We start from the raw sequence: 25,448 nt of genomic DNA on the forward strand, positions 1-25,448 counted from the left end.
CCTAACTTTTTACCTTTTACACTGGCTGGATGGGTGGGGCTTCTCCACTCTTCATTGGTGAATATGGACAGAATATGTCCAGAAAAATTTTTTTTTTATAGACTGCTTTATGAATGAAGATGTAACTGCAATCATGTTCATCATCATTTGATAACCATTATTACTTAATTACATTATTAAGCTCCCCGCCTTTAATTGGAACTTTTACATGCGTTTTAATCAGCCAGGTCCATCTGACTTTATCGACGTGTGTACAAGTTCCTTATTTCCACACCTCGCGCTTCAGTAGAGCGAGGCACTTTAATAACTAAAAAGTGTTGGCGAGTCCGACAGCGTGTTAAATTACCCGCCTCCCCCCACCATCTCTCTCTCTCTCTCTCTCTCTCTCTCTCTCATATCGCAGCAGCTTGGCTTCCTTTCAGCTCCTCCCCTGCGCGGCTCCTCACTCCATCACATCCCGGTCCGTGAACAGTTTAGCCGAAGAGCACTTTTCCTGAAAAAAAAGAAAAGAAGAGAAAAGAAAGAACCAGACCCGGACTAGAAGGTCTGAGGTGGGATAATTAACTATGGAGAAGGGTTGTGGCATCTTCCACTTGGTTCTGGGTGTCTGGCTGGCCGTGGCCGGCAGCGCCATGGCAGAGATCACTTGCGCGTCGTGCCCGGCTCCGCTGCAACTGAAAGGAGGGAACCAGGCATTCTTCGGCCCGGATCGGGGGGAATTCGGGAGGGATGGAAGCCGGGAGGGGGGAGCCTCGAAAGTGACCGAGGAGCCGGCTCGCGGAACGGACGCCGCCGCGCCGAGAGCCAAGCGGAGTGGACCGGAGCGCCCCGAGCCGTCCGGCGAACGGAGGGACCCCGGGCCGCTCCTGGACGAGCAAAAGCTCAGGTCCGGCCCGCGATGGGACCGGGCCGACGGCAAAGTGACGAGTTCACGGCAAGAAGAGTTCAAAACGAGCAGCACCACTTTCGCCCTGACGGGAGACTCGGCGCACAACCACGCTGTAGTTTACTGGTCCGGGCAGAACAGCAGCGTAAGTGCCTTTTTTTTTTTTTTTTTTTTTCGTTTGCTGTATTAATGGACTCCCGGGCTCCCGGGCGGCGTAGTTCCACGCAGGGCTCCCCGCGATCGCCCGGCGTGCGCCCTTCATTTAGCGGCGGGAGGAGCGGAGCTGTCCGCGGTGCTGAAACCCCCGGCCCGCCACGGGTTAACGTCGTGGCTCGGGACCCGCAGGAACAGGTGCGCTCAGCTGTGCACCAGAGAGGGCCGTTTGGGTTCAGATGAGCCTTGGGAATGATCTCGGATGCTCCTTGACGATAGATTACAGCCTGATTATTTAAAAAAAAATGCGACTCTTCCCCCCATTCCTCATCTCCCTCATCTGGAGGGTTATACTTAAATTAATAAATCCATCTAACATAAGTATTACAGCATTAGGACATGCAACAGTGTTTGAGGGACAAGCTGAAATCAGATAGACAGCATTGGACAGAGGGCCAAGGGGCAGAAAGAAAACCTTAAAAATATATATATGATAATACATCCAAATTAAATGACTGCATTTCTTTTTTAATCCTGTATCATTCGTGTTGACATGTTGGTGACCGATTGCAGCTTTCCTCTCTAGCTGCGCTATATAGACGCTGGCTTTTTTCTCCATGTGCAATGATTATAAGATGGTCCAGATGTATGTTTAAAAATACATACATCTTTTGTGTGTTCATAAATTGCCAGGGAGCTCATTTGCAAGCCTAATATCTCAGAATAATCAGGGGGGTAAATAAATGAATTCTGAAAGATAGCGGTGTTGGGGTTGTCTGAAAGGATTACTGCTAACTTGGAGTGTGTGTGCGTGTGTGTGTGTATATATATATATATTTATTTATTTTTTCATAATTGTGATGACCACCGCAGCCCCAGCAGTTCTTGGCACTTTTAATTGCTTATTCATAATATTTTACAACTGAGACGTTCATTTTGAAATATTTTACCCCGATCGTGTGCCGCCTGCTCAAGCATGCCAGGGCACCCAGGACCTGAGTTGGTGCTCCGTCTTCCTCGGGGCATTTCTGCTGTTTAATCAGGCCGGGCGTGTGTTGGGGTGGGCTGGGCCTGGACTCTGACCTGGCTGCTTGTTGACTCGTCTTCAGTGTGACTTGTACTAATTGGGCAGCAGTGTGTTCTATCCACCCTGAATGACCTGAATGGAATCCCCCCTTGGGCCCTGTATACGTGTGTGTGTGTGTGTGTGTGTGTGTGCATGCACGGATGCTCAACTGCTTTCTGCTTCTTTTTCTCTTCTGCTCGGCTTGATGCTTTTCTGACCTTTATCCACATGGATTTGGGTTTGTGCTGTAATTCTCTTCTCTTCTGCATTTTATTAACAACAGAGCAAAGCAAGTTTAAACGAAACACAAAAAAGCCGACAAAATGGAACGTGTCCAGCGTGTTTGGTACAATGTGCCGATCAAAGTCCTTTTGAAGTGTTGCGACCGATGAGGTGATGAAGGCAATGGGGATGAGGAGGAAGGTGAGCTAATGAATTTCCAATAACTGATGTTACGTTACCTTTGTGAAGGATGGCGCCACTCTCAACTCTCAGTGTTATTAAAAAAAGTCCCCATTTTATTCATCTGCCGCGCTGCCGCAGAGTGGGAAGAGATGCGATAAATTATTTACTCATCTGCAGGGCCAATATACCCGCGTTCCCTCCCACTAATTAGTGTTTACAAATGAGTTTCCCAGGCCCTTGTTCTCATGGAAGCCCTGCTTTATGGCACAACGCCACACATTAACGTCGCAGAATTTATCTTCTCTTGCCCTCACATTCTTGGGCCGAATTCCAAGGTGCTGGTGGTCCGTCAAGACCTTTCCTGCTGAACTTTATTTTACATTTACGGCGGGATAGCGAGCGGGATTAAGTGTCTTGCTCGGGGACACGGTGGTAGTAAGTGGGGTTTGAACCTGTGACTTTGTGGTCTTCTGCGTCATTGGCCAGCGAGACACCCACTTGGCTACGACCACCCGTTTTCTCCTGATTGGCTGTCTCAGCATCTTCCTGAATGGACGGCATATTAATTTATACTGATTAGAAGAACGCATCCACACTGAAATCCCTACAGCAGGGGGATGTTTGCTTCGGAGTTGCTTTCAAACACGATTTCATCATTCGTTTTGAAGCCAAGACAGAACAGGAGGCCAGCTTGGCCTCGGCCGTTAAAGGACCTCACATTGGTCGACGTTTTTGTTGTAGCTCTGTATCAAAAGCCCTCATTAAGTTTGCGTTATAAAAGCGACACGGCTTCTCTGAAGGGAGCGAGACTGCAAGCATGGTGCACCATCATACGCATGAGCGCTGGTCCTTCTCCAAGTACAAGGGTGTTGATGAGGCGTTTTAATTACACTGGTACAACACAATGTCAACTTTTATTAGGCTTCTTCTGTTTCCTGCTTCAATACCTTTTGTTCTTCCTGCTGGTAGCATAACTGGAAAAAACATGACAGTTCACATTTAAGGCTCATTCTCAGTGGCCAGTGGCAGTGGATTACCATAGGAACGCACTGTCAGAAGAGTTTGATGAAAGCCCTATGGGGAAAAATTCTCGGCACCCTACCCTCACTCTTGATTCACGTTCTGGAACGATGGAACGGGCTACATTTTTATAGCTTTGCTTCATCTTAGGAAAGGGGAAAGGAGAAGAACAAGAAAATGAGATATGACGCAGAGGTGGCGCGGGAAAGGATGCTCTCACATTGTGTTTGATGGCGGGCGGCTTATGTTGGCGCTTCATACCCCAGGACCTACAGTCAATTAACACACTGTCTAATTAAAATGATATGGCAGTTCTGCAAAAAAGAGCCTCGCGGTCAGCATAAAATCCAGATCCTCTACATTATCGGTCCCTGCATTTTATTTTCCATTTAGATCCAGGCGATAATAACCTGCTCAAATGTACCCATTAGAGAAACTTGTTGTGTAAGCACATTTCTTTTAGCATGTCATCGAGTGAAGTACTATGTGATTTTTTATTTTGTTGACTTTTCCTCTTGCTCTACATGACTTTGAACATTGTATATCCCCCTTGAAAAGGGCCATATTTAAGTAATAGTTGGAAAATACACAGATCTGATATTGACTGTGTATGCATGCAGAATGGTTGTAAGAAGGAGATGACACACAGCTCAGTATCACTTCTGTGTCCAATCTGTCAAACAGGATTTTAATATTTCATGACTTTTGAACAGGATATAATAATGAAAAGCAAAACGGCAACAACATAAATGCAGCTGACTAATCTGCTGGAGACTGCTGGTGTGCACTGTTGAATTTTTTAAAAGCTCTTGTCTTTATAAAGCGCTTTTGTTTGTGGAAAGACTTGGTAATTGGGACATGACATGGAGTTTAGTCCTCACAAGGGGGGCATTGCATTTCACCAAAGTGTATTTGACCAGGAAGGGGTAACATCTTTTTTATGACCGGTCTCTTATACGCCCTGCTGTTCAATGTTACACTCACTATAAGAGAGAACGTGGGTGGTTTTTGCATTCATCAAATCTTGAAGTTGATGTTAAAAACTGTTTGCAGTGAAATTCTCATAACTAGGGTCAGAGGGTACTTCCTAAGAGATTTTAAAAGTAAGATACTTCACAATGAGATGGGAGAACAATAGTCGAAATTTGGTCATCACTTTTTCTTTTCTGCTTTTTAAAAGGGAAAAAAAAAAAAAATTAATAAATATATATATATATATATATATTACACACACACAAAAAAATACTAATTCAACTCAAGAATTAACATTTAAAACGTGTGAACAGATATGTTACAACACGTGAATGTTTTCAACATAATTGTGCAGGTTGAGAGTGAAAGTTCTTAACTCTTTTTAAAAAACCACCAAGAGACCAGAGCCCTTTTCAAATAGTCTCTCCAGGGAGAAGATGCTGCTGTGCATCCTGTGCAAGCAGCGATTCCAAAGTCTAAATGATATAAAATTAATTCATGACACTGACTCCTTTTTCTCAGATTAAAATAAAAGAAGATTGGATAAGTTCACAGTGTGCATACATGTGTTTCTCTTTAACCCTGACACAAATTTAGAATTACAGCTGATTATGGTTTCGAGACACCAGCAGTGAATCTGATGGCTGCTTTGTAACCCTCACCTGAGATATGTAGTCCATCGATACTGATTTCAGAAAAAAACATAATTAACATTGTAGATAGTATTAATGCAGCATCTGTGGAACAGCACATTGAAAGGCTCTCCTGAATCATAACTGTTGCCATAGCAATGGGGATGGCATTAGCAATAAAGGATCCCTCAGAACTGAAATTCTACTATTACAGTCATGTGAAAATATTTGGACATCCCTCTTAATCCGATTCCCTGAACAAGCCACACAACCCCACAGCATGATGGAACCTGCACCATTTTGACAGTAGGTAGCTGGTGTTTCTTTGGAATGCGATGTTCTCATTCCACCATGCGAAACTATTTTTGCTATGACCAAATAGCTACATTCCCATCAGTCCAAAGGGGCAGTGGTGGCCTAGCAGATTGCAGGTTTGAATCCACTGAGGTCCCCTTGAGCAAGGTAACATCCCGTCACACTGCTCCCCAGGAGCCTTTCATGGCTGGCCACTGCCCACACCATGTGCTGTGCTATGTATCACAATGACAAAACAAACTGTGTCATAAGAGTCGAAAGAGTTTCTTTCTTATCACTCTATCATGCAGAGAAATTGTAGAATGATGTACAGATCACAGATGCACAGATGTACCATCTGTAGAAAAATGGTCTTTGGAGGTGATCTTTGGAGGTGCCAGACTTGGGTTTAAAAGAAACTATGTGCGTGGGCTCTATTTCCTGATTACATTCCTTATAGTTTACAGTTTAAGCCTCTGAGATAGATGTTCGCAGACTTCCTCTGAACCATGACACTGAACCTAATTTGCAATTGGCCTTAAATGATTTGACACATATGTCTATGATCTTCAATCCATCCAATTTGGGGCGGTAAGTAATCAGTTTTGAGCAGTTACAAGGATTCAAATCAATAAAATTACAAAGGTACCCACATTTTTTTAACACCGATTCACTAAAAATCTTTGGTTGGAAAACACCCCAGTACCCATATGTTGCTAGGAAGACATATACATTTTTTGGTGAAATCAGAGTAAATAATGTTACAGGCTGAGAGAGGTTCCCAAACAAGACTATATCACTGTTTAGGCTGAACATTTAAATAATCACTTAAAATATTTTTCTTTAGCTGATAATTAATGAGGCCAGAAGACTAAAAAAGTTAGAAAGTACATGTACTACATCTTTTCTCACACCCTGAACACACAGAAATGGGATTTTGCATTTCAAGTGGAATTTTTAGCATAATGAAAACCTGTTATGGACACATTAGTTACTCTCTGTCTTTCCTGCTAAGGTAGCTTGCCTGTATGGACATAACTGTTGTGAGCACAGCTTTACAGCTGAACACAGCACACAGTTGTTCTGGGGCTCTTCCTGGAGCTAGAGCTGCACATATACAGCTGTGTCTTATGGGGAAGAGTAAATAAAGAAAAAAATATCTGGAAATACTTGGGCAACCACCTCTTACTACAAAGTGAATTATTTTCGAGAAAAGCTAGTCACTGATCTTTTATTAAAAGCTATACCTGAAAGAATATTCTAATAACACAAATTGTCACATTACCTTGACTGGCAATTTTTTTATTTTTTTTTTGTCTGTAGCCTCCTGTGACCCTGCCCTGTATAAGTTTAATTGCGTGGGTATCATAAGAAAAACTACATTTACATTTCTGGTATTTGGCAGACGTCCTTGTCCAGAGCGATTTACAACGTGCTTTCATGTTACCATCAGTGAAGTAATCAGTTCGGGTTCACTAGGTCCCCAACTATGCATAGAACTATTCTGTGCACTCTGCTGTAGCTTTTCTAACTAAAGTAAGACTATAAGAAGTTTTACGAGTTAGTCTAAGTGTTGAAAATACTCAGCGTGTGTGCTGTTCTGACCTCGAGAGGAAGTTCATTCCACCACCAAGGGGCCAAGTCAGAAGAGTCTAGATGAGTGTCTTCCTTGTACCTTCAGCAGTGGAGGGAGCAGCGAGCAGTTCTGGAGGGTTGGAGAGTGTGAGGTGCAGTGCGAGGTGTAATAAGGGCTCTGGAGGTAGGATGGTGTTACACCACGTTTGGCTTTGTAGGCCAGCATCAGTGTTCGGAATCTGATGCAATGGTGCAGCTACTGGGAGCCAGTAAGCGGTGCGTAGCAGTGGGGTGGTGTGAGAGAATTTGGGAAGGTAATTTGCTGTTGTGCGACTGGTGTCCAAGAACTTCTACACATTTCATTTTCAGCTATCCCACAATAATTTAAATGCATGCACTGTTTATGACTAAGTTGTTAACGTGTGTTCTCGCCATTTCTAGCACTTGTCTCCATTAGTGCTAATTCTTCAGCAATAAGTCCTCATTAAGTTTTATTCTTAACAAACAGCTTGGGGGCAGAGGACACTATTAGAAGGCAGCAGCCCCAACTCTCTGTTAGCTGTATATATATTAATAAATTATTGTATAATCTGTAGAGAAAAATGAAGTCACTAATGCAAAGTACAAATTAAGAATACATATGTTGAATATTAATTATGTTTCCAGAGATAATTATTTCATTTAGGTGTATATGATTTACACTCAGTCAAAACAGAGGCTTAATGGATTTTTAAATCTGCAACTCAAAATGAAAATACGTGGCACAGGGAAGGGGACTTCAAGCAATGAGCTGGCTAATTTGACTCCTGAGTTAAATATTGAGTGCATTTGTCAGTGTTGAGCTGCAAAATTAGTTTGATATGTTTTCAGGGTCATCTGGCTCCCCATCAATATATTTTTTTTGTCATACATATAAAATAAAAGCACACACGTATTTGTGATTACCCTTTACCCTTTGCATGCACTACTGCCTTCCACAGACATGCAAGGTCTTTATAAACACTGCAGTCTGATTAAATTGTTTGTTTGACAGATATGCAATTTTTCTGTGAATACTGCTGGTTTTTTATTTGTCATGCATTTGGTGCACACGATCGCTGAGATTAGAAACGGAAAAAAACAAACCCTGATGTTTTACTGGTGCTACAGTGAAAAGTTCAGATTAGTTTTGCATGACTTGCTCCGGCATCTCTCCTCCCTCCCTTTCCCTCTCTTTCATAGCTGGCTGACTGCAACTCTGCAGGACCATCTTTAGGCTATAACAGCTAGAGCAGTCCTACACAAGGCACTAGAGGGAGTAATTAGCTTGAAAAAGATGAACGGGAAAGGCAGAAACCATGTGACAGAATTACTAGCTTTTGTGCACAGTACCTTTTGCTGACAATTTGTGAACGTCTGAGTATTGGCTCCTCCCCTGCCTCACCCGGTTTATATTTAACTCCAGCTTGCAGTCTGCCTGACTCGGTGTGCAGCAAAATTCTCTCAGCACAAATGATTTCAAAATAGGCCATGGATGACAACGGATCTATTGTTTGTGTCGAATTATATGAAAAGAATATATCTTTCTTCCAGATAAAGTCCTCACTGAACGTATGGATGTTTAGGGTTGGAGATGTCAGTCGTTATCAGTTTTGAGCTTAGATTTACAAAAAAGACCAAACATAGACAGTAAGGGTGAAAGAGAGAGCAAGAGCTTGTTCCAAGGATGAAAAATGTTGCAGCATTTCCCATGACGCTGAATTAGAAGGGAGCTCTAAGGACCCAGGGCAGATGCAGACACATTACTTCAACTTTGCAGGGAAGCAGCAGCACCTTCTGTATGTCTTTTAAATGTAAGCTGTCTAGCCAGCTTGCAAGCTCACTTTAACCATGATAACATTTGTAGGCTACCACGTCACCAATTTGGCAGCCGTCGGTTCAGAGGACATCTAATCCCTTTGCCTCAGCCGTTCTCTGTAAGCATAAAGTGACCAATTAAATTTTTCTAACATAGTTATCTAATTCATAAAGGTGCCACGGAGGAGGCTTTAATTAAACAGGAAAAGAAGAGGGAAAATATGGTGGAACAGTTCTGTGCAAAACACCTTTTGTTGCCATGAAGACAACAAAAAAAAGGCTAAAATTAGCATAGTGCTACGTCTATTTTGGGGTGCTCTGCCTGGAAGAGCCGGGGCTTCATTCTCACAAGATGCCAGTGTCTTAGGAAGGGAGGAAGTGACTGCTGTTGAAGCCTAGATATTTGGACACATTTTTATTCCCTTCTCCACACCACTCTGCATGCAATATGCATAGATTTGAACGTGCCAGATCAGGATGCTGTGAAGTTGTCATCTGAAGTTCCAAAGCCAAAGAGGATAAAAAAATCAACACCCACCTACTATATTTCCAATTTTCCAAGGGAGAAAATTAAGTTTTATTGGTATGTGAGATGGCATTTAAATCATTTTTCAGCCATGTACAGTGGATTTAAAAATGCAATGTACGTTTCTGTGATATAAAAACACATCAACCAAAGTATGGCTTCATTAAAAGAAAATGAAAGTTTTCACACACACACACATAAGGTGCAAACAGGCCGGAAGAGGCAGTGCAAGAGTAACGTTTCACAAAAAACATGTAGACAACAATGAGACGTACAGTGCTAAATAGGTGAAATTAATAATAAATGTGCAAAGTAAAATTTGCTGTGCAAAATGTAATTGTGCATTAATAGACAATATTACAGTTAGATAATATTACAATATAACAGAGGTAGCGTGTGTGTGTGTGTCAGACCAGAGTAGAAAGTTCCTGAGTGTTGAGGAAAGAAGTGAGGGCCTGAATATATATGTAAAAAAAAAACATGGCATAAACTAGAACAGTGCAACAAAGTAATAGGCACAGCTTTTCACCTTTTCACAAAAAACAAAATAATTCTGATGACAGTGATGAAAATAATGACCAAATTGTCTGACTATGCAAGAAAATTAAGAATTCTTTTCCCTATTTTTTGTTGTTCAACTCCACTGTGTTTAAAAGTCAACGAAAACAGCTGACACTTTCTCAGACAGAACATCAGCATTCACCAGAGGCAATAACTCATGTTGCTTAAGGTCATGCACTAGGCCACAGAGCCAGGAGGAACCCTGTCCATCACAGAGGAAGCCCTCCAGGCGATATGACAATCAGTCAATATTTATCAGATCATCTTATTTTAAACTAGCCAGTGTTGTGGAGACGTTTCAGAGAGTCCACTTAATATAACCCAGCCCTCGAAAGAGCATGGATATGTATTATAGCATTGTCGGTAGTAAGATGAATCCTGACATTTTATTTTTGCATTACAAAATGCAGACATGGACAGAGCTATGATTTTAGGTGAGAAAAATTTATGTTGTTTCTATGTGAAGCAGAAAAATGCAACATTCCCAGAGAGCAGGCTGGCCTCGGGAGAGAATGACTAATATATTTAAGAGATTTGAATACACTGGAGTTGGAGCAGTATCATTTCCTGCCTTGCTGCACAGAGGCAGTATGGGAGGAGTAATGCAGTCATGTGTAAATTGTTCTATCAGAGCACAGACAACGCACACGCACACACACCAACACAGACATACAAGGAGACACATGGGGGATTGGGTTTACTTGACCTCATAAGAGAACAAGGAATTTCAAACTTAGAGCCCCAGCAGCGATTATTTTCATCTGGCTGGTGTCATCTCGCCAATCTGTGCATTGTGCATGTCGGTAATTACGTAGAAGCAGCAGGCAAAAAATTACCACTTCCTAATCAATCTTTTAGAAAACATTTCACGCCTGGACTGGCGACAGGTGTAGACCTAAACTGTGCTTCATCTATGAGTCTATTCAAATCAGCGTGTATGAGCATATTTGGACTATTGTGCAATGTGTAAGCCTTAGAAAATGGTTCATAGTTCTCCTCACTGACGGAACAAATCATGGCGTGTCGCTGGGATTACAAAGCGCAGCCGTAAAGCCCACTGCATGTCTGCAGTGCCCAAGTTACAAGCAGGTCAATGGAATGATGCCCACGGCTCCGCAGCCTAACCTCCCCCTAACTAGATTTATTTAAATGAGCATTGCTGACAGAAGACCAGCCTGGGTTGGACAGCTTCTCGCCTAGAGACCTTTCCAGCCAATTCAAGTCCCTCATTTTATTTTTTCACGTGGAAGCTCTCTAAGCATTTCTGTGAAATGTGAAGCCTCATTTATTGAATGGTTTACTGACACTTTATCAATACTTCTTGATGTGGGTTTAAAACACCACAGCAGCCATATCCAGAGGACTCTGACCTTTTCCATTGAATAGTTCATACTGTGTAGATAACTGACACTTATTGGGCTGCTCCTTTTTTCTGCGTCTTTCCCAAATTTAATAGCAACATGCATTCCTGCACCAAGGAGGATGATTCGCAGTAAATTGGCAGCATTTCTCTGAAGGCCCCAGATTGGCTGAGACGTCTCCATCGAGCAGAATCATCGCTTCCCAGGGATTTGGCCCCCCTCCCATCATTTCTCAGAGAGTCCTTTCCTCTCCCACCCTCAGATCAGAGTGGCTTTCTTGTTTCTCTCATGACCTTGAGAGAGGATGACTGTTCAGTATTGGGCATAGAGACAGAGAGAGCACTTTCTCTCATTTTAGAGGGTGCAGTTGGAATGAAACAGCCATATTAAACCGAAAGCAAATGAAACCCCGCAAAAATAATTTAATTGAAATTTCCTGAACAAAAAAAAAAAAAACAAGGTAAAAAGGAAATATTTATACTGAGACTTTTAATTTTAAGAGAGAGAGAGAGACAGAGTTGGTAATTCAAAAAGATTTCTGCTCATAGATTCTATCTATAGTGGTGAAATCCTTCTTTTTCTGTTCCTCATTACAAAGTGAGTGCCAAGTAGTTATTGCGACAATGTCCAGCACAATATATCAGCAGTAATACAAAATCTCAACCTATGGACTCAAACCTATATGAGTATTAATCATTTCACATGTGTGAAAATGTTATGGTAGGGTTAGCATAAGGCTTTGCCCTGATCACATATTCTGTGGCTCTCTACCTGCAGGTGAACCATAGTGGTTCGTCTGTGCCACAGATGGACGTCTGTGTCACAAAGTCAATGTCTATGCCCATTGATTTGTTCTTTAAAACCAGGAACTGCAAAGTGCTTAGACTTAAAGATAAAGAGACATGGAGGTAGGGAGAGAACAGTTGGATAGATGCAGAAAGAGGGGAATTGCTTCTTTTGGATCCAACTGCATAATTAATCAAGACTCTAGGTTTTCCGATCATCCAGTTCTGCTAATCTGCTTTCTTTTTTTTTTTCTTCATTTATTTTTTTCAGTCTTGCTCCACTATCTCTCATGAAAGAAAGGAGGCTAGATTGAGGATATTGTCTCACCACTTAATTAAATGGAACTTTCTTTTTTTTCCTGTAAATCTGACATGGTTCTAAATCCTATTAAGCTCACTGCTTAACAAGAAGCTAACACCCCTTTTTTAATACAAGGTTAATTGTTATTACTTTGTGACATCATATCAGTGACCTATTGGTCGAAAGTAACATATATGTTATATTGTATCTTTTTGCAAGTATGTTCCAGTGTTTCAATGCTAAAGAACAATTTAATGCCATCAGGCTGTTTGTGAATAATGTTTGTTCTGCTCTCTTTTTTATCACGAGCTTGTCGATGACCTGATCCATTTTAGACTGGGCTTTCAGATTATCCCAAGGGTAGGCCAAGTTCCGGGTTGTCCGGTTTCCAGTCCAAAGCCATGGACACTAGGTGTATTGGTGACTCGGAACTGTCTGTAGATGTGTGCGTGTGTGTTTGAGTACTCAGCAGCCGCAACTCTGAGTTGGACTAAGCAGTTATGGAAAGTAAGTGAGTGCATGAGAAAAGTTGTAGTACACAGTTGTAGTCTCCAGTAATGACAGTTCAGTAAATGAAAAGTATTTTTTCTGAAAACATTGCTTCGTACTGGACAGTTTGTTTTAAGAAAAGTGTTTCTGATCCATACTTTTTTCATCTTTTTTGGATTGTGCTGCAGCTAGAGAACTTCTTGGGTCTGATGTATAATAGATGAGGTTCTCGGAGGTTTTTGTGCTTAAGATAGTAAGATGGAGAATAAAAACAGAGCGGAAGTGTAGAGCACAGAGTCTTTTCACATCTCTGATGCCTAGTTTCAGCAATTAGTGTATCTTATGCATTAGCCAGCCGGTGGATTTTGGCCAGCCTCAAAATGACATGGCAGATTACCCTCAAAATTCGATATGCAACGCTTCCATTTTTCCTCGCTGCATTATACAATATTAAACTATTCTATAATGCAAATTGTGTCATCCGTTGATCAGTTTTTAATGTAGGTTTTAGGAACGATCTTAACACAAGTACTAAGGCTTGTCAATGATGGTAAAATAAACAGGCCTGACAGAATATTTCATGCGCTCAGTTTGTTTTTTGTTTTTTTTAACTTTCAATCTCTTCTTCTTTTTGATCAGTGTCGTGATATTGGGTGGGGACTCTCCCAAGGTGGAGTGCCAGACCATCGCAGAGTGCACACACCATTCACTCACTCACCCATACCTACAGAATAGAGATTGACCCAACATCAATCTAGCAAATAATTCAGGACCGTTATTAGGCATTTTGTCAATTATCTGAATTATGGGGAGAAATAAAATGATCTGAATTGCCATTTTAACTTTCTATTGCGGCTCCACTGGTGTCTCTTCCTCTGTACCCTTTGCACTCAATACATGTTTTTTTTATGTCCTGCTTACAAAAATCTCTGATTGGATATATTATCACAACTATTATCCAGTGCTGAACAGGTCTGGCCCTAACAAATTTGGAGCCCTAGGCAAAATGTTAGGTGCCATCATATTGCATCGCAATACATTTCATTGCTAGTGTAGACATACTCACAACAATCTGACTAGCTTTGTTTTAGATAAAATGTAAATAAATCCAAACACTTAAAATGTATTAAAATACAAACTAAATAAAAATACACATCACATGACACATCAAAAAATTACAATCCCCATGAGTATCAGGTAAAGGCTAAATTGATGGAAGGTCCTCAAAGGTAAGAGAATTTGTCAGTCGTCCTGTGATAACGAAATATTACCGAGACTACTTGTTCTGAACAAGTGTTTGCAGTGAACAGGCTGAAATGTTTAGGCTACAGACACTCAGGATTGAAAAACTGTGCTATTTACCTGTGCAACATTCACTAACAGCAGTCAAGTTGTCATTGTTTGTGACAAACAAGTTGGGAATTTGTTGTAACATTAAAACAGAAGATGACTTACTCCATGCTTGAAGTGATGCTCGGAGAGGTAAAAAAAAATTGTAGCAGAATAATGGCAGGAATTCAAGAATTGCTTTTCATTGGTGGATGTGTTGCAGTTTACCCAGATACAATACTGCTATTTTTTGTGATTGGCTGTTGATTTGCAGTGTTGGCATTTTTTTCAAGACCTCTGCAATTCGCCCTGGCATGCTGTCAATCAACTTCTGGGCCAAATCCTGACTGATGGCAACCCATTCCTTCATAATCAGCGCTTGGAGTTTGTCAGAATTTGTGTGTTTTTGTTTGTCCACCCGCCTCTTGAGGATTGACCACAAGTTCTCAGTTGGATTAAGGTCCAGGGAGTTTTTGAATGGTTGGGAGAGGTTGCTGTCAGAGGATGTTTTGGTACCATTCTTTATTCACGGCTGTGTTTCTAGACAATAATTTTTCAGAAGCCACAAACAATTGGAAAGCAGCAATCTTTGTGAAAACCAGTATTAGGTAATTCTCAAAACTTTTGGCCACGACTGTACTTGATACGCTTTGCTAAGCACAACATTTTTGTTGCCGTGTTCTTTTCATATTAAGACATATTAATACCAACTACTTTCTCTTTCTTCCTCCATTTGTGGTGCTACCTGGATGCTTGGTGTCCTTAGCATTTGCCTATGCTGTCTAATGGCACGGGCTGGCTCTGGTGCTGAATCCCTGCTGTCACTCACAAAACACTCCCACATTTGCACAGCCTAAAGCCCTAAGGAAGAGTGGAAGAGCAGAGAAGAGTTTCAGCTAAGGGGATCTTCCACTCTTTTTTTTTTCCAGGATTGGCACTCAATTCATCTTCGACATGTGCATTTCCCATCGTCTACTTCCCATAATTCCCCTATGTCTTGTGCATCACATTGGTATCCTACATCACTCAGTCCATTACATGCTGAAGTTGCAAAACACCATGTATTTCCATAATGAAAAGCCTGTCCGATTTCTCAATTACATCGTACAAAGCCTATGAATGCGTAATGCGTTTGCTAAAGAAAAAAAAAAAAAACATCCCTATTATGACTGTGTTAATAGCATTCTGTAATGGTGATGGTTAATTTTGCAATAGGATCTTATAGCTTCCATAGCTTCCACAGTATTTACATGATTCATCCCCAGGAGATGGTGTTATTACACTACATATTATCTAATAAATGAGTCTCCACACAATTAAAGCCCAAGCCAGGATTAGAACTCACACTCTACAACTCACACTCTAGTAATCTAACTTTTCCATGGACCTAGAACTGATCTGCAGGAGTGGTAAACAATTTTTCTTATGTAATTTTTCCCATCAAATCCAGCAATTCCACATGTGGCTGAATTTCCAAAAAATATTTAGGATGCCCATGCCACATTTCATTTTATGTCAAGTGAATGGCCAGGTGTGTGTGTGTGTGTGTGTGTGTGTGTGTGTGTGTGTGTGTGAGTGTGTGTCACTTCCCTAGGAAACACATGGCATGAAGATGCACTGTTGGGGAAAGGTAAGCTGATGGAGGCAGTGTGATGCTTTCTCTGGCCTTTATGATGGAAAAGGCACTTTTCTCCATGGGAAAATCAATGTAAAATTTGGAAGAGAAATCACTTTGAAAGGTGATACATTAATGTAAGGGCCTGGCATATTATATATGATTGTCCATTTCGGTCTGACACATGAAGAAAATCCTTTCACGAAAAGTGAAAAGCTGTAATACATAATGAAATCATAACTTTGAAGAAATGAGTGCCTGATGTGTGTGTGTGTGTTCTCTTTAGTGTTAAACAGCTCCTCTTTTGTGTGATTGTTCAGGACTTCTTATGATCACTCACAAACTGGTCACATGTAAAGAGGTTTCCTAGTTTTTGCTGTAGTGTAATGAAATGCCTTAAACCTTGATCAAATATTACTGCTGTAAACAACGGTGAGTGGCCAGACATTGAAGCTTAGAAAGCCTGCCTGTTCGATGACCGATTAACACTCAGATTTAATCCATCTGAAGAGCCGATGATGAAGTTCGCACTTAAAGAAATGGGGCCATTACCACTTACTTACCAGTTTCTATTGATGTAGTGCTAGTCCCTTGAATTGATGAATGCACTCTGCAGTGTTCCTGAGAGACTACCATGAACAAAAGCAACCCACTGTTTGCAAGTGGGAGAGTAAGTATTGGTTCATCCTGCCCTTGTTCTGTTTATTAATGTGAATCGGCCACTAAATTGTTCTTGTAATTGAGGTCTTCCTATTACATGTTCGAGGTCTGACATGGTGATATATCTAGTCATATGGGGCAGTGGTTAGTCTAGCAGCTAAAGAAAGGGACCAGTAATTAGAAGGTTGCCGGTATGAATCCCGAAGTTGCCACTATGCAAAGATTCCACTGAGCAAAGCACCGTCCCCACACACTCCTCCCCGGGCGCCTGTCATGGCTGCCCACTGCTCACCAAGGGTGATGGTTAGAAGCAGAGGACACATTTCATTGTGTCACCGTGTGCTGTGCTGAAGGCTCACAATGACAATCACTTCAATTTCACTTTCATAGTGTAATGTCCATACACTTGTTTGCCTTCTTGTCTCTAATCAGAATCTTGTCTAAGCATCATGTTGACTCTTATTTTGTGTCCATATCCCTGTATATATATGTTACTAAGCTTTCCCCATCCTTTTTAGACAGCTTTAGAGTGTATTTTCCATTATTTTCACCATCACGCCTATTTTTGTTTGAGGTGTTATTAATATCACAATGTCACGCATTTGTGACTCACTTCAGACACAGTTTCATCATAGTCCACAGCTCACCTTTAAGCATTCCCAGTCATAGGGGACAGTGTTGCAGGATTCTTTGTTTAATCCCTTTCGTCTGATTGATTTAATTAATCTTGCACACATTTTGTCTTTGGTCCCTGGTGAATTAGCATGTTTACAGTTTTCCTGGGAGGGCTAGTGCCACTGTTGTTATTCAAACCAAATAAAAAGCCAATGCTCCCCTGATAATGCATGCCAAAACAACATATCTGTCCTCAGGGGCCACTCTAATAATTTCTAAATAAATAAATAATCTCGTCATTATTTGCAGCACGTACCCTGCCAAGGACTTACTGCCAGCAACATAGTCACATCTCATTTTGCCTTACTGGAAGGTTAACGTAGTTTGTGATGAACTGTTTCAGAAAATGAGAATGCCAGTCATAGACTACTGGAAACACCAGCCGTGATGTTTAATGTCTCTTAGGGCATGAGACAGAAAGGGACTCATAGCATATTTTACCATCAGCATATAGGCTTTCCTCCTTTCTGTCTGCAGTCTGAAATCTTGACATTAAGGAAATTAAATTGAACAATTATTGTTTATTATTTTTCATATAAAAAAAAATGTCATGGTCAAAACTGAGACCAGCAAGAAGGGAAATTTGCATTCTTGGCAGTTGCCAGATTAAGACTGGCAGTTTGGCATTAGAGAAAGCCATGTGTGTGTGGTCTCTCAGCACAGATATCTGCAGCCACCACGCTGTAGGACAGGCTGTCCTGGGGCTCCTACAGCGATGACAAATCGGTCTGCTGAGTAATCTTTACCCAACAAGTTTCCTAGCTGGCTATTGGGCTTATAGTCATGCGTGATTTAGCAAGGCAGCAGTGAAGTGTTTTGGATGCTTTTGCGGCTCCGCAATGAAGGAAAGGAAGGACTTTAATTTTTTAATATAATAAAAATGTATATTATTAATTGGTAATTGGCAACTGCTGATATTGTTCAGTAAAAAAATAATTTTAGCATCTAAAACATATTTAAAAATGCTCAGATTTTGTTTTAAACAACTAAATAACTACTAAACAAATTAATCAAGTCTAAAAAGTTTTGAATTGCAAAATAGAGACTATGTGAGGTGCACACACACACACACGCACACATACACACGCAAGTATGCCACCCTCTGCTGCCAATATGGTGGGAGCCAGTTAACTTGCATTAACTGTATACTTGAAATCACAGATACATTTTTAATGACATGAGAATAAAATATTTTATCATACTGCTAGAGTCTAAGCCGAATGAAGCATGCACATGTTCATGCTTCTGAGCAGATGGCCTGGACCAATGTTTTAATAACTTCTGAGGATTGAGAATTTTTGTCCAAGACACCGTAATCAACACACAAGCACAGCCAAATGAGTGAATGACAGGTTGCTGTGAGGTTATTGTCTCTCTGCTGGATACTAGATTTCTGTCATGGACAGCTCCTACTGTGGTGTCAAGCTATTGACTAACATGGCTTGGCATTTCATCTGTAAGAGCTGCACCAGCTGAGATAATGTAAGATAAATTATTCAATTACCTATAGTAACACTGAATAGCTTCTCACTGTGAATAGATATTTGCACCAATTATTTTTCTCCCTCATATTTACTAGCAAAAAAACATGGCACAACAGAGCATCACAAGCCCACTGCCTGCTTATAACTGCTTTATAGATACAGATTGTATCCAAGACCCAGGTTCAAATCCCGCTTACTACCATTGTGTCCCTGAGCAAGACACTTAACACTAAGTTGCTCCAGGGGGACTGTCCCTGTAAATACTGATTGTAAGTCGGTCTGGATAAGGGCGTCTGATAAATGCCGTAAATGTAAATGATTTAAATCTTTTTATTTATTCAGTTTTTATTATTATTTTGTATAACTTCATGATTAAAAATGGCACTAAGGTAATGCTATTATATGGTAGGAGCCTATGTTAAAAGGAAATGGTCCAAATTTGAGTTTTTTCAAGTGGCTGGAAGGAAAGTGGAACATTTTGGTGCAAGCCCAAGGCAACGATGTCAAAAAACCTTCAAGAAGCACAACTCATTCATCTCAACTTATTTATCTAGCTCATCGAGTTGCCCCTATGTGTTTTCTTTTCCAAATGCATGGAGTCTGTGAATCAATACTCACAATCCACTAACACCACAAGCTTGGAACCTTTAAATGCTGCACACCTGCAAACTGTTCAATGTTGCCAAGTCTGCAAAGCATAAGCAAGTTTCAGGGGTGGACAGAAAAAAAATTGTAATTTTTTTTGGCACTTTTTTGCAATTTTTTTTGGTGTATCTGTATTTGAGTAATATATCAAATGTTATGTCCAGTTCAGTCCCAGTGTACGTTCGGTAACATGTGCATTGTTGAGATGTTTTGAATTAAATGAGCACTTAAAGACTGTCATGTTATTTACAAACAATTTAAAGAAATATTTTAGGTTCAGTTCTGTACGATTAAATTCATAAGAACATGTTTTGCTCAAGGTTGTGCACAACAGGGAATCATGAAAACGAAGAACCAAGCCACCATGCCGTACGGAGAAACACTGGGGGAGTTATTCTTTGTTCAGTCTGCTTGTGTTATCCGGCACCGCTGCTCGCAATTTTATGTCCCTCAAGTCCTACTCCTTGATTGGTGACACCACCGGTCCACATGCTACCACATGCTGACACATGCTGAGGGTGGTAGTAGCCTAGTGGGTAACCCACAATTTGGAAGTGTGAGACACGCTCAGTGGAGGGGGAGCTTGTCATGGGGGGTGGGGGGGTTACAGCGTATATGTGACAGAATATCAGAATTGCAATTAAAGGGTTATTGGTCTCTGGATTTGACAAGTATTAATAAATCTAGTAACAATAGCATTTAAATACATTTTTATGTATATGTATATATTGTGAAAATTGTGATTTAAGACAAAACCTCTGCAGTGGTCCACATTTAAGCCTTATGCTTAACACCAGTGACTTGTGTTACAATTATGGTGTTACTTTGTAAAATGTTCCTCACACTGGTCTCTCCAATCTTTACGTGCTACTTCTGCATCAGAGAAGTACATTCATCATGGTCTCTTTCAAAGTGCCACTATTCAAAAATCTGCTCTTGATCAGTGAGAGCACTTTAACATCTGGAATTTGGAAGTCTTCTGGGACAAAGGAAAAGCAGGCAGGAAATGTGCTGCAAACAAGGCTTTCGGGACCCTAGTCAAGGACTGAAATAAAAGACATTTTTTTCACAGAAACACAGGTGAGCACAACCAGAATAAATCAAAGGAACATCAGAGACAGAGAACACCCAGCCAGGAACAATCAGGAGTGAGACTATTTTAGGCAAAACATTGTACTCATTATAGGCTTTTAATACATATAGTGGAGACAAAGAAACATCTTACAAATCATAATTCAGAGTTCACTACGTGCTACACTTAAAAAAGAAAACACTGGCTCAACTTTAAAAATAATGAAGTAATCTGTCACACTTAATATTTTAGCATTGCCATAATGCAAATTAACCAGTGTTTTATTCACATTATTTACATGAGCCAGTGTTTTCTTTTTCCAGCGTATGCTGAGCAGACACGTCAGGTCGACAAGAGAATCAGCTGGGAAGTAATCCTTGGAGAGTCCTTATATATGTGTGGTGGTGCTAGTCTTTTTCAATAAGGTCATGACAAAGAAAGTATTTAAACCAAGGGTCCAAGTGACAAGTCTCCCTAATTAAAAACATCCAGGGAATGAGAAAAATAAAGAAATACCACTGCTTGTACAGAGTTCAGCCATTTACGGTGGAATGATAACAGAACTTGCACTACCTTGAGGTGACTTAAATATTCTTGCTCCAATTGTTGTATGTCTGCTCCCAAACTCTAACTTTGAATTAAAGCAGCTCATTAAAAGTTAAGCCCAGCCCATTGCTGAGGTTTCACTGCTGCAGGTTAACCCCCCTAAAGTAATATGCGAGATACGGCATTATTTCTAGATACTACTGCCAGTCACATAGAAATAACTAGAGATGTAACTACATAGAGGCATTTCTTTCCCTTGATTTCATTTAGATCCTACCAAGCAAAGTAGTGCCAACTGGAACTTTCTGAAAATCTACTTAAAAGCCCCATTGCTTGAGAAGGTCTGGAGTCAAAGCATGAAAAGTAAATTTTTTAACATGTAGGGAGCTTCATTAAACTGCAGGCTCATTACCTTTAAATGGGAAAACCCTTTGCGGCCTTAAAAAGGATTCAAATTCCTGCTCTACAGGACGCTTGTTTTAATATGTCATGAGGTTCCTATATTGTGAAGCTACTACCATATTCTTGATCAAAAGTCCTTCAGTTCTAGTTTCATGCATAATTTGGCAGCTAAATGGGGTGGTAGTAGCCTAGTGGGTAACGCACTTGCCTATGAACCAGAAGACCCAGGTTCAAATCCCACTTACTACCATTGTGTCCCTGAGCAAGACACTTAACACTAAGTTGCTCCAGGGGGACTGTCCCTGTAAATACTGATTGTAAGTCGGTCTGGATAAGGGCGTCTGATAAATGCCGTAAATGTAAATGATTTAAATCTTTTTATTTATTCAGTTTTTATTATTATTTTGTATAACTTCATGATTAAAAATGGCACTAAGGTAATGCTATTATATGGTAGGAGCCTATGTTAAAAGGAAATGGTCCAAATTTGAGTTTTTTCAAGTGGCTGGAAGGAAAGTGGAACATTTTGGTGCAAGCCCAAGGCAACGATGTCAAAAAACCTTCAAGAAGCACAACTCATTCATCTCAACTTATTTATCTAGCTCATCGAGTTGCCCCTATGTGTTTTCTTTTCCAAATGCATGGAGTCTGTGAATCAATACTCACAATCCACTAACACCACAAGCTTGGAACCTTTAAATGCTGCACACCTGCAAACTGTTCAATGTTGCCAAGTCTGCAAAGCATAAGCAAGTTTCAGGGGTGGACAGAAAAAAAATTGTAATTTTTTTTGGCACTTTTTTGCAATTTTTTTTGGTGTATCTGTATTTGAGTAATATATCAAATGTTATGTCCAGTTCAGTCCCAGTGTACGTTCGGTAACATGTACATTGTTGAGATGTTTTGAATTAAATGAGCACTTAAAGACTGTCATGTTATTTACAACTGAGCACAGATATTGTAACAAATGTTTAAACTGAGAAATCTTTTCAAATTAATCCAGAAACGTTACCTGATTTCAAATTTTGATGCTTGCTGCAGGTCTCAAAATATTGAGGACAAGGACATGTTTAGCATGGTGCAGTGTCTCATCTTCTCTTCAAAACAGTTTGAAGACATCTGGGCATCGAGTTCCTGGAGTTTCAGCGTTGAAATATGGTCCCATTGATGCCTGATGCAGGTTTCAAGCTGCTGAAGAGTTTGTGGTTGTCTTTAGCGTATTTTTCATTTAATGTTCCAGTGCCTTTTCGGAACTCTTGCAATCTGGCTGCACCTTTATAAACAAACCGAGAGCTACCGACTGTCCTGAAGATCAATGTGGGTTTTCAGCTACACTGTGAAATAATCTTTTTCATCTTTTGAACTGAGCTACAGACCTGCTAAGTATAACAAGGACTTTATTAAAGATTCCTCTGACTTAATTGCTGCACTGCTAAGACATTATTATAGGTTTTTAATAGCTGGTGCTTTTAATGTGTTTAAAGTGCTCTGGTTATAAGTATACAGTGCATCTGGAAAGTATTCACAGCGCATCACTTTTTCCACAATAATGTCCATCTAAGGTCCCAGAGTTCAGAGCCCAAACCAAGCATGAAAATTAAGGTATAAAGGAATTGTCTGTAGACCTCTGAGACAGAAATTTCCTGAATTTGGGATGCAATAAATATACTGCACTGCTAAACAAAATGTTGCACACAAAGGTGGAAAGTAACCAATAACATTTACTCACTATTTTGTTGTAGGCTAATATGCTGCAACACCCAATATTTCTCAGACCACAGCACAGTGCGCTTCTCCTCTGTGTCCTAGTGCCAGTCTGCTACCATATAAAAAAATACCAGATAAATACCAAAATAAAACAACTAGTGCTGGATTGGATTTATGACTTGTTCTTTTTTTACATCAAGTAACTAAGTAATATTCAAATTCAAATTTTATTTGTCACATACATAGTCATACACAATATAACATGCAGTAAAATGCTTTTAGCGACTGCTACAGACCACAATATAATGTTGCAAGTATACAATGAAAGCCAATATGAAAATATTGCGAACATAACCAAATATTACACTTTTTAACATAAAATATGTGTAACAGGTAGGGTGAAGGTGTGCAAATGAGTGAAAGTCAATGTATAAAGATAAAAAAAGAGATTAAAAAGTAAAAAGAGCAGAAATTTTGTGCAAGAGAGCAGAGTGATTGAAAGTGAAAGTGCTGGAGTGTATTGGAGTTCTATGTAGTGTTGTTGTTGAGAGCTCGAATAGCCTGTGGGAAGAAGCTCCTCCTCATTCTAGCTGTGTTGGACTTCAGGGAGCGAAAGCGCTTCCCTAATCGCAGCAAAGGGAACAGTCCATTGTTGGGGTGGCTGAGATCCTTCATGATTTTCTTGGCCCTGGTCCAGCACCACTTGCTGTAGATCGATTGAAGGTCAGGGAGCTTGGTACAGATGGTGCATTCAGCTGATCGAGCCACCCTCTGTAGGGCTCTCCTGTCCTGCATGGTGCTGTTCCCAAACCAGGGTGAGATGTTTCCCAGGATGCTCTCTATGGTGCAGGAGTAGAAGTTTCTGAGGACCTTGGATGGCAGTCTAATGTCTCTCAGGTGTCTGAGGTGGTAGAGACGCTGCCGGACCTTTTTCCACCACGGTGTGTTGATGTGACAGGACCATGACAGGTCCTGCGTGATGTTAACACAGAGGTATTGGAAGCTGTCCACACTCTCCACTGGGCTCCTGTTGATGACAGGGGTCTGGTAGGTCCTCTCCTGCTTGGTACTGAAGTCTATTAACTCGTTTGTCTTGCTGACGTTCAGGTGGAGATTTTTCCTCTGGCACCAATTCTCCAGATTTCCAACCTCCTCCAGGTAGGCCGTCTCGACGTTGTCAGAGATCAGGCCCACCACGACAGTGTCGTCAGCAAACTTGATGATGTTGGTGAAGTTTGTAGTGGTTGCACAGTCGTAGGTGTACGGAGAGTACTGCAGGAGGCTCAAAACACAGCCCTGGGGGGCTCCAGTTCTGAGAGTGATGGTGGCTGAGACATGTCCGCCCATCCTTACTGCCTGTGGTCTCCCAGTTTAGAAGTTGGAGATCCACTGACAGAGAGATGAGAGGAGTCCCAGGTGCTCCAGATTGGTGGTGAGTGTGGAAGGAATTATCATGTTAACTGAACTGTAGTCAATGAAATTGTAAGTGGGTCGAGTGTGTCCGGTAATGAAGAGATGATGAAGTCTCTGACCAGCTGTTCAAAGATCTTCATCACTACTGATGTGAGGGCTACAGGGCGGTAGTCGTTGAGGGAGGCAGGATGGTTTTTTTTTGGGACTGGAACAATCTTCGTATTGTAAGTGCATTTTATATTAATAGAAACAAGAGTGTCTCTACTGTACTTAATGCTCTCAATTGTGATGGATTTACCGGTGAAAGGTTATTGAAAAAAAGTTTAAAAGACAAAAACAAGCTAGACGGGGTCGGAGCAGTCGTGATGACAGCAGACCTCACTGGCGCCATCTTGGATACATTTTTACTCAAAGCAAATTTTAAATTAAGTACTTTTTTACTTTATAGTAAGTACTTTTTCCACCTCTGGTTGCATGCTATTTGGACTGGGTTTAACTTTAGTTTTTATATGCATAATATGATGGTTATCCCGTATGAGGATAAGAAGTATGAATAAGATGGGTTAGTTTTTTTGTCACATAATATTGCTCACCTCTTGCATGTATACAGTATATATTTTGCATGTTTGTACTGTAACATATGTACGTTCATAGTGTAACACTAAGCAGAACAAGACATAATGGATAGACATACCTACCTTGATGTATTGTTGCTAAAGCTTTTTGACATACTCACCCAATTGCAGTCTATATTGTGAAAAATCTGCTAGATCTGAAGTCTGGATATCAAGTAAGTTTATTGTATTGTGGTCTTCACTGAGGAGCTGTCCAATTGAAGACATCCTATTTGAGAACAACAATACAACAGATGTATTATGTAGCATTGAGACTGGTCACTGTGGGAGATAGCAACAATAATGATTGAAAAATCTATTGTAAAATGTATTAATCACTTTTTGATTTGTGGAAAATTCCAGATAATGGAAGATACACTTGACAGTCTTAGATTGAGAGAGTATGGTGAAAGTCTATGATAGT

General features: G+C 40.7%; 1 protein-coding gene across 1 annotated transcript in view; it reads left to right on the top strand.

Annotated features, from left to right (window-relative positions):
* Positions 1-416: 416 nt before the first annotated feature.
* The window catches only part of sorcs3a (sortilin related VPS10 domain containing receptor 3a), a 157,764-nt gene continuing 132,732 nt past the window's right edge, over positions 417-25,448 (top strand). The window contains exon 1 of the mRNA XM_028972927.1: positions 417-1,031. Within this exon, the coding sequence (XP_028828760.1) occupies positions 567-1,031 (465 nt within the window). The 5' untranslated portion in view covers positions 417-566. The remainder of the gene's footprint in view (positions 1,032-25,448) is intronic.

The sequence above is a fragment of the Denticeps clupeoides genome, chromosome 3, assembly GCF_900700375.1.
Source record: "Denticeps clupeoides chromosome 3, fDenClu1.1, whole genome shotgun sequence".
NCBI classification, from domain to species: Eukaryota; Metazoa; Chordata; class Actinopteri; order Clupeiformes; family Denticipitidae; genus Denticeps; species Denticeps clupeoides.